The sequence below is a fragment of the Sceloporus undulatus genome, chromosome 6, assembly GCF_019175285.1.
Source record: "Sceloporus undulatus isolate JIND9_A2432 ecotype Alabama chromosome 6, SceUnd_v1.1, whole genome shotgun sequence".
Classification (NCBI taxonomy): Eukaryota; Metazoa; Chordata; class Lepidosauria; order Squamata; family Phrynosomatidae; genus Sceloporus; species Sceloporus undulatus.
Window position 1 is genome coordinate 113,993,396 of NC_056527.1, and position 9,646 is coordinate 114,003,041.

The following is a 9,646-nucleotide window of genomic DNA, read 5'->3' on the forward strand; positions in this document are numbered from 1 at the left end:
TCTCAGCTTGGGTTTCCATTATATATATATGCTTGCATTCAGCAGGACGAGTTTCTTTGTCAAAACTATTGAGATCGGTGAGAATTTCATTTCAAGTCATTTACAGCATAATTTTGCCATTCAACAGCATCTGTTCAACAGGAATAGCTTGCCCTTTTACATCTCTGCTAATATGAGGAAAAATGTAGTTAATCATACCTGAATAAAATTGTGGTTCCATGAAATGGCATTTTGATGGATAATAAAGTCTTTCCCTTTGGGACCCTGTGGGTTGGTCCATCCAATATGGACGCTATGCGTGGAACGATTGGGGAAAGTGACAAGGTTGATGATATCGTATCCAGTCCCCAACTCCCCATTTTCATCAAAAAATATTTCCTCTCCTGCACTATTGTTGAAGCGAATGTTTTTCAGGAAATAATGAAGCTAGAGCAGAGACGGAAGGAAAAAGCATTTTAGGGCTCACTTTGCTATCTGTTAAATGTTTGGACGTCATGTCTTATGCACTTGGGAGCATCATGCACAACGTCATGCTTCTTAATCCTGCCTGATGGACTTTCATCATATAGAAGAGAATTCCTGCACCTATAACAGGAAGGTGAAACAGAGGAGGGAAAGGGGCCTGAAGGCTATTTGTATTCTCAGCCAGAGTATCTGAGCATTGAGAGATTTGGAGGAAGGCTGAGTCTCCATTGTCCTAGGCACCAGGGAACATCCTGTTTTAGTATTCAGGTACCAGAGTAGGTTAAAGGGGTAGGGGGCTCTTTTCTTGTTTGTGGCCAGACACACCAGTGGAGAGTTTAGCTGCTGCCACACATCAGAGTTAATGCTGCTTGACACCACTTTAACTGTCATGGCTCAGATTAAGGAATGCTGGGAGTTGTAGTTTGTTGGGGAACCACAGCTCTCAGACAGAGAAGGGAAAATATCTCACAAAAATGCAAATCCCAGGATTCCATACCATTAAGCCATGGCAGTTAAAGCAGTGTCAAACTACATTAGTTCTGCAGTGTAGATGCAGCCTATGTTAGTAAAGAGCAGAAGGGTATTATGCGAGGGCAAGAGAGAGATTCTTCTCACCTGCCAGGGGTAGATAATCCGATAGTCCCATGTGCCTCCATCGCTCCATGCTTTATTATTTGATCTTGAAGAAAACATGGCATGAAGAGCATGTGCTACAACATAAACAGCATTGTAGATACTGTAACTCTGACCAGACATTCTCATTTCAAACAAAGATTCAGGTAGGCTACTCAACTTCTCCTCTCCAGTACAGGTTGTTGTATTGTACATATATAATTCATATTGGGGGAGTGAGCATAGAAAGGCAGTGGTCCAAAGCATAGCTGTAATAAAATTATCATTTGGACGTATTGTGCTTAGATATTCCACATAGCCCTCTACCGCTTTTGTTTGCAGTGCAAAGGACAGAGTGCCATTGAAGGATTTGGGGGTGAATACTACGCTGTCGAATGTGGAGGTAATATCCCATTGAGCTGTGATGATCCAAACTTTCTCTGTTGGATTCATCTGAACAAACTCATTAAAATTTAAAATCACCCTCAGACCCTCCATAGATCGAGAATCCCCATGAACTAGAATCACATCTGTATCAGTAGATGAAATAGTCGAACATACTCTTGACATTTTATTATTTGATGTCACAGTTTCTTCTGTGTATTTTGCCCAGTGGTCTTTCACTATTGGAATAATTTCCTTAAAAGCTAAACAAATGTGGCTCTGGTGTAACTGGGGAATGAGAGTCCGCAATAACAATTCTCCACTGTCATCATCGGAAACAATGAGGCCAATCCAGTTCCATCCAAAATGCTTCAGCAGCTTGACAATTGCAACATATTGAGCACTTTCACTTGGGATCATTCGGTAGACAGAAGGGTACTGAACTTTATCTTTCAATGCAGGGTCAAAGGAGCCATAACTGAGCTAAGGAGAAAGACAATTTAGACCTTACAATAAATCTCTCATTCTTCTTCAATGTAAATCATTCTAACCAAATGTCTAGCAAGACGGAAGCTGGAGCTAATTGTTTGATCTGCAAGAAATGTTGCTGATGGTAACAGCCATTTAGGATTACATTCTGTAATCTAACTATATGGTATATGCAAGGGACAACAGATGAATTTTCCAAAACATTGTGGGTTCCAGAAATTTGAAACAGAGGACATGGATTGCACATCTTCAGTTACAACATTTAACTCTCTCCAAGTTTTCCCCTGGACCTCATATAAAAACCTTCAATTTGGTCCTCATTTCAGTTCCCATCATCCTTGTGAGAAGCAATTTGGAACTGAGATTTTTGCAGACAAGAAGAAAAGATAACTTTTCTATCCTAATTTCCCTCCTCCTAATTTCCCCTTTCCCTTTTCTAATGTAAGTCAAAAATGGTTCACATTTGTCTGCTTGCTTGGCAGAACTATTTTCTATTTGAGTGCAAGTGGATTTTTACTGAGACTAGCACCAATGTAGAGGGCTGAGTAGTTTGAGGTCTAAAAGGAGTCATCACATTTAATCCTCCAGATCTTTGTCCTTATTCACACAGCTAAAGAAACATACCTGTGCCATCTTATAGATGTTCAAGATGTGAGGCATCTGCTTGGAATTGTGAAAGGAGAGCCCACCAATGATAGCCATTAGTTTGTACTTTCTTTTGCAGATATAGTTAGGGGGGTTCCCATCTCCTGTGAAAAGGAGTGTCATAGTCCCAGAACATGTTCCCATTTCATTGTAAGCTTTGTCTAAGAACTGTTGGCCCAATGTGCCATTAGGTAAGAGGCAGGCATTTTTGTTGATCTCCTTCATGGCAAATTGAAAGGCAAAATACTGGTGGCAATTTTTAGGTACAATACTGCAATGAGATATCCATACAATCTGAGTGTTATCCCATTCTTGAAAGCATGTTAGAATTTATTTGCTTATTTCATTTATATGCTGCTTTCTCCCTGGAGGGACCCAAGGAGTCTCACAGATAAAATATTTAAATTCTCAACAAAATTCAAAACTATTAAAACATCTACATGCATCACCTGGATTAAAGTACACAAATCTTACTTAGGCTTGTATTTGACGGTCAAGCCAATTTATTCTGTATTACATTTCCTGTCCTATTTAGTATCTCTAAACCTCCAAGAGGACTTTCTTTCTTTCTTTCTTTCTTTCTTTGGCCCAGAACAGACAAGCCAAATGCGCCATGCTGGCACCGATTTTAGGGTTAGGGACCATGCACCAACTGCATGGTCCCTAACCCTAGCATGGCATGGCAGCGCAATAATGGTGGTGTCTCATCCATATGGGCACCGCCATTTTGACATAAGTGACACGCGGAATCCACATGTCACCATACATCACTTATGTCATGAGTGCACCAGTGGCGCACTCGCGACATCGCTCCAGCACCCAAAAAGGAACCTAGAAACATCAGGTCCTTTTTATTCCGGAGTGACGGTGGGCTGTTTGGGGGCTGCACCATCCCTCTAGAATAAAAATGGGCGGCTGCAGACTACCGTTTCTCTGCAGTCTGTACTCTCCCTTTCTTTCCTTCTGTTGTTTATAATATATTAAATCCACCCTGAAACCATACTCCATAAACATGCACTCTGCCCCAAAACTTTTTCTTCTTTCTGCATTAGAGTACTTTAAAGTTTGGAGCTCACTTTCATCAAGACTCCGCTCAATAGTTAGACAATAACCCTGGAAGTAGTTTTTACATCTGTGGAATGCAAGTAGTGTTTGTTGTAACTGAGTGATAAATGATACATTTAACAACCTCTTAATTCTAGTATTTGATCTTCTTTTATCCCCGATATGCTGTCCTTCGCCACCACACAATTTAAACTGAAGGATATTACTTTTTATTTTTTATTTTTTAAATGTTATTGTATAAATTATTTAAACATTAAAATTTAACATGCTATTTGAAGGATGTAAAATCTTTCAGACAGGCAAGAGATGCAAAGCCTTTGTTGTAAACAAGACTAAACAGTCAGGAATCTAGCTTGCTATATTCTTTGGAGCCATATTACCATATTGGATTGCTCCTCAAAAAGAAGGATGGAACCCAATGCATGTTGTAAAATAGGAAATTTTAAAGTATTTGGTTTAGAAAAAAAAAAAGAATTGGAGAAGAAAATTGCACCTGCCCCCACCCATCCTTATGTCACTACTCACTTCCAAAGAAAGCAAAATCCCTCTGCCATGGATAAAAGGGAAGAGCTGGTGAAGGCAGTGATGGTGAAGAAGTGAGGGTATATGGTGTAGCTGCAGCAAGTTATAGGGCAACCCTGGACATTACTAAGCATCCTTTATGGTCTCATATGTTAAGAGGTCAATGGGGATGACACCATGACTTATTGCACTGGGTGAACACAACCCTAGTAAGCCACTGCAAAAGAAATAATAACAATAACAATAATAATAATCATCATTTATTTATATAGCACCATAAATTTACATGGTGTTTTTCAGAGATTATTTTATTTATTTATTTTATGTATTTCTCTGCATTTACATGAGCATATACAGCCATAGTTATCTATCAGACCCATGGCCCTTCTGTACAATGGAAGACTTACTTACTAGGCATCTAGCTCCAAAGCTGGACGTCTGCTGAAGGAAATCTCTTTTAATAAAGAAATAGTCAAAGAGATAAGTGTACCAATGGCAATATCATCTCCAATTACAGGTAATAAATGTTCCACCTTTGTCTTCCAGTCGCATCCAGACATCAAATCCTTGCTGGCATTATGACGCTGTTGTAGCACCAAAAGAATCAGCAGCAGTGACATCCATCTAACTAGCAGTAAATCTGGGCCCGAGCCACACTTGCATAAAATCATTTGGGCTGGTGCAAAGAATCAATGGTATTTCCAAGACCTTTAGTTTCCAGTCTTAAGTTTTCAAACGCCTCCAAAAGCTGTATGGTTGAATCAAACTTAACACTGCCCCCTGACTTCATTAAACCCCCAATAACTGTGTCTAACCAATTGTTTTGACATTAGTCTTTATACATACAGTAGTATGATTCAATAAGCCTGGAGGGTGGACTCACTTGTGTTCCTTGGTTTCTGTTACTCTTAGGCTACCATTTGCTGGAAGCTAATGATTATAATCATTACAGAGAAGATAATTATCCTGTTAGTACTCTCAGCTCTAAAAGACCAGCAAGGATTTACATGCAGGATTACAACCTGAATATATTGGCTAATATTGTTTTAAGTAAATTTTCCCCAAAATTCCAACTAAAATAGGGATTTCATCCCTCTAATGAAATCCGGGTAAAAACAAAACAAAAATTTAAAAACTGGTTCTAATTTGTGTTAGCACCAAAGAACAGTTTGGTGTTAGGCCTTTCATAAGTCAAATACTGCCCCTCTCTAGCTCTCAAGAAAATGAGCAGGGACCAAACTATACTGAAGAAATAATCCAGTTTGGGACTGTTTTAACTGCCCTGGGAATCCTGGGAGCTGTAGTTCATTGTGGCACCAGAGCCCTGACAGAGAAGGCTCAATATCTCACAAAACTACAGTTCACAGAATTCCCTAGCACTGAGCCAGGATTATTTCTGCAGTGTGTTTTGGACCCATAGCTTCTTTTGTCATCTTTAAATTGGTTCACTTTTTAAGGAACACCTGCTTATTTTTATTTAGTTTTGCTTGCCTGACTTTTTAAACACATTTCCCTGGTTGAGAATCTGAATTGACTAGGCCATTAGCATAGTGTAGAGATCTGGATGTGGAGATATGCCATGGCAGCACTATGCAGCCTCCATGCGAAAAAGGCAGATAGGACAAAACACAAAAACAAATGCTAGAGTTGATAAAACCACAAAGTACAATGTACAATTTCTACAGAGGCAAAGGAGGAGCAGCAGAGCAGGAGAACAAGCAACGGTCATTCAGATGTCATGGGGTTCACCACAACACTTCTGGCACTGCACCCTGAATGTACCAGTTATGCAACATCATACTACAAGCTTCTTCACGTCAGCCATTGCATGATGAATCCATGCATTGTGCAATGCCAAGTTCATTGCACTGCATGCATGACTTCTACTCTGTATACATACGCTGCTTCTTGAATCCAGTCCAATGTCATGTCAGTATCCTAAAACAGAGCACTATTGTTTTTCTTATTGTTGGTTGCTACTTTCCCTTTTGACATTTAATGCACACATAGAGTTAATGATTTATTGCTTTCCAAATATGTGATCACTGCTCGGCAGCCTATTGATAACATATGTATCTGTACTTGCTGTTGGGACCCCTAATCCAGGTATAGGGATATGCCAACCGGTCCTAGACAGGGTCACACTCCCCTTAAAGGACTGTGTTCACAGCTTGGGGGTGCTCCTGGACTCGTCACTCCAGATGACAAATCAGATAAATGTGACAGTCAGGAGTGCTTGCTATCAGCTTCAGCTGATATACAAGCTGTGTCTTTTCCTGGAACTGGGGGACCTAGAAACAGTGATAGATGAACTGGTAACCTCACGACTTGACTTCTGTAATGTGCTCTATATGGGGCTACCCTTGTGTCAAGTCCAGAAACTTCAGTTAGTTCAAAATATGGCAGCCAGAGTAGTCACCGGAACAGCAAAAAGTGACCACATAACTCCTATCTTAAAATCTCTTCACTGGCTGCCTATCAGTTTCCAGACACAGTACAAGGTGTTGGTCATCCCCTGTAAAGGCCTTCATGGCTTGGGTCCAACCTATCTGTGGGATTACCTCCTTCCATACAGGTACCACTGGGAAAAACCTGTTACAACCAACAAAGACTAGGCTGGCCGCAGACACCCAGAGGACCTTTTCATCTGCTGCTTCCAAGCTATGGAATGGCCTGTTGGAAGAGATCCCAAACATTAATAATCTTCACAGCTTTAAGAAGGCTGTCAAGACGGAGCTGTTCCGACAGGCCTTCCCTGAATAACCCACTTGCTCCCATGGATATGGATTATTATGCAGAACACCAAAAATGGCCAGTCTGTCTACCGCTGTGTGTTTCACAGTTTGATTGTTTTAATTGTAGTTTTTATGGTGTGTTGGGAGGGTAGGCAATAATGGAATATACTTTTATAATTGCATGGTGTATTTTATATTGTATTTTATTGTGATTTTAAGCTGCCTCGATCCGGTGGGAGAGGCGGGATAAAAATAAAACTGATCGTTATTGTTATTGTTTTTAAGTGTGAGTGACATCTGAATGTCTCCTTTTTGATGGAGTGTGGGGTGACAATCTAGTTATTTAAACCTGTTCATGTCTAACCAGCCATGCAGATGTCAGTTCCTACTGCTGCTTACTTGTGGGAAGGAACAGTATCCTGTTCAGATGATAAAGGTGCAGCTGGTTTGAACTCCAAGGGCAAAGGATAAAAGGGTGTGCTCCATCTAGTAGTACAGCATTTTGTATCTACTCTGAGCCAAGCCCAGATATTTATTCTCCCTTTCAGTTGCCTGCCACTCCCTCAGTGAGTAATCAGCATTAGTGATTCCTATCCATCACTGAAGCACTTTGGTTGTTAGCCCTCAGAGAGGAGAGAATGTAGAGAAGGTAGGAGGGGAGACGAAGGAAGAAGTCATAACTACCAGGAATCTATTGCCTTACAGATGAAGTGAAGGGAATCAGGGATGCTCAGAGTTGCACAGGCCAGAGGGCCATACAAAGAGAGAAGACAGTATTTTTATCATGGAAGAGGGGAGTATAATTGTGTTCTGGTTGCCCTGATGGACATATAGAGCTCTATCATGGAAGTTTATCACACAGGGCTTTGAGAACACGAATGGAGCGGAACGGAAGGGAACAGAACAGGGGGAAATGCATATTATCTCATGAGAGAACATCACCAGTGCTGCCGGAAGTCCCCAATCTGTTCCCCATCCATCCCACAGCAACTGGGTTTCAAGAACGATTCTGAGATCCAATAGTGAAAGAGCACTGGGCAGAATAACCAACTACAGTATACATTGGTTAATGGTATGGAGCAAAGAATTTCAGAAGAAAATCAGCCTGTGCTTTCTACATTATAGCAAAGCCTTTGATTGTGTAGATCATGGGAACTTATGGATCACTCTTAAAGAAATGGTGTGACACAGGATTTGAATTCCATGATGCCTAACCACACCTCAGAACAAAAGAATGCAATCAGGACAGAATATGGAGCACATACAGCAGGTTTATTTTGTAACATCTGTAACCCATCCTGGTAGTTCTGGTTGTATGCCACCAAGATCTTCTGACTCTGGCAGCCTTAAGATGAGTCCATCACAGAGTTTTCTTGGCAAGATTTCATCAGAGAGGATTTGCCTTTGCCTTCCACTGAAGTAGAAAGAATGTGACGTACACAAGGTTATCAAAGGCATTCCCATGGCTGAGTAGAGTTTCAGAAAAAATCTCTAGCCTTCCATGATCCTAGTCCAATATTCAAACCATTGAACCACATTGGCTTTTTAAATGCTACCATTTTTTTAAAATGATACCACTTTTAAAAGTTCTCCAATGTCAATAACAGTATCTCATATTAACAGCATCTCATATTACTTCTGAAATAGATAGATAGTAGATAGAGGGAGGGAGGGAGGGAGGGAGGGAGACACTGTAAGCACATTTCCATCAATGGACTTAGGTACTTACCTGATAGAGACACATTAAAGGTAGAAAGAGGGAAGAATTCAGAAATTATGAGGATTCTTATTCCTCACCAGCTGGTTCCTGGTATTCAGTTCAGGCCTTATTAAAATAATGTAGACCTTAGGGAGAAAAATGAAACCCAGCAGTCCAGAGCTAGAGGCCAAGATGGAGAAGATCTCCACAGCCACCTTTGGTGCTCAGGTAAGTGGGGACAAAGGACACCCAAACACTGCAAAAGACCAGCATGCTGAAGGTGATCAGCTTGGCTTCATCAAACGTATCAGGCAGCTTCCTGGCAAAGAAAGCAACAGTCAAGCTGATGAAGGCCAGAAGTCCCATATAGCCAAGGACAATGTAGAACATCACATCTGAGCCTTCGTTGCATTGCACTAGGATCTCTCCCATCTGAGAGTGCATGTCCCATTCAGGGAATGGGGAAGAAATGGCCAGCCACACAGTGCAAATGACAGTTTGAATTACAAGCATAATGACTGACACTGACCAATGTTTTCCCACCCATTTCCTCAACCTGTTTCCTGGTTGGATTGTCATAAATGCCAAAATTACAGTGAGGGTTTTGGCCAAGACTGAAGAAACAGCCAAAGAGAAAACAGTGGCAAACAATGCAAGACACAACCCCAGGTTTGCCAATGAAGAGCAAGGAGCAGAGAAAGCAAAGGAGCAAAGAGAACAGTAGGATACAAGTAATGTCCCAGTTATTGGCTTTGATCATGGGAGTGTCCTTGTGTTGAATAAAACTCCACATCACTACAAGGGTGACTAGAGAAAAGAAAATAACCAAAGAAGTCAGAACAATTCCCAAGGGCTCCTCAAAGTTCATGTAGTTTATATGTTTGGGAACACATTGATCATGATTCTCAGTTGGATACTGATCTTCTGGGCACTTGCTGCAATGTTCTGCATCTGAAATGATTGGGGATATTATACATTAAAAGAAAGAAAGAAAGAAAGAAAGAAAGAAAGAAAGAAAGAAAGAAAGAAA

At 40.8% G+C, this 9,646-nt stretch overlaps 1 protein-coding gene across 1 annotated transcript in view; it reads right to left on the bottom strand.

Moving 5' to 3' along the window:
- The window catches only part of LOC121933916 (vomeronasal type-2 receptor 26-like), a 10,825-nt gene extending 6,023 nt beyond the window's left edge, over positions 1-4,802 (bottom strand). Inside the window, exons 1-4 of the mRNA XM_042473901.1 lie at positions 4,594-4,802; positions 2,575-2,866; positions 1,081-1,944; positions 199-426 (exon numbers count right to left, since the gene is read on the bottom strand). Coding sequence (XP_042329835.1) covers positions 199-426; positions 1,081-1,944; positions 2,575-2,866; positions 4,594-4,802 — 1,593 coding nt within the window. The remainder of the gene's footprint in view (positions 1-198; positions 427-1,080; positions 1,945-2,574; positions 2,867-4,593) is intronic.
- Positions 4,803-9,646: the final 4,844 nt, after the last annotated feature.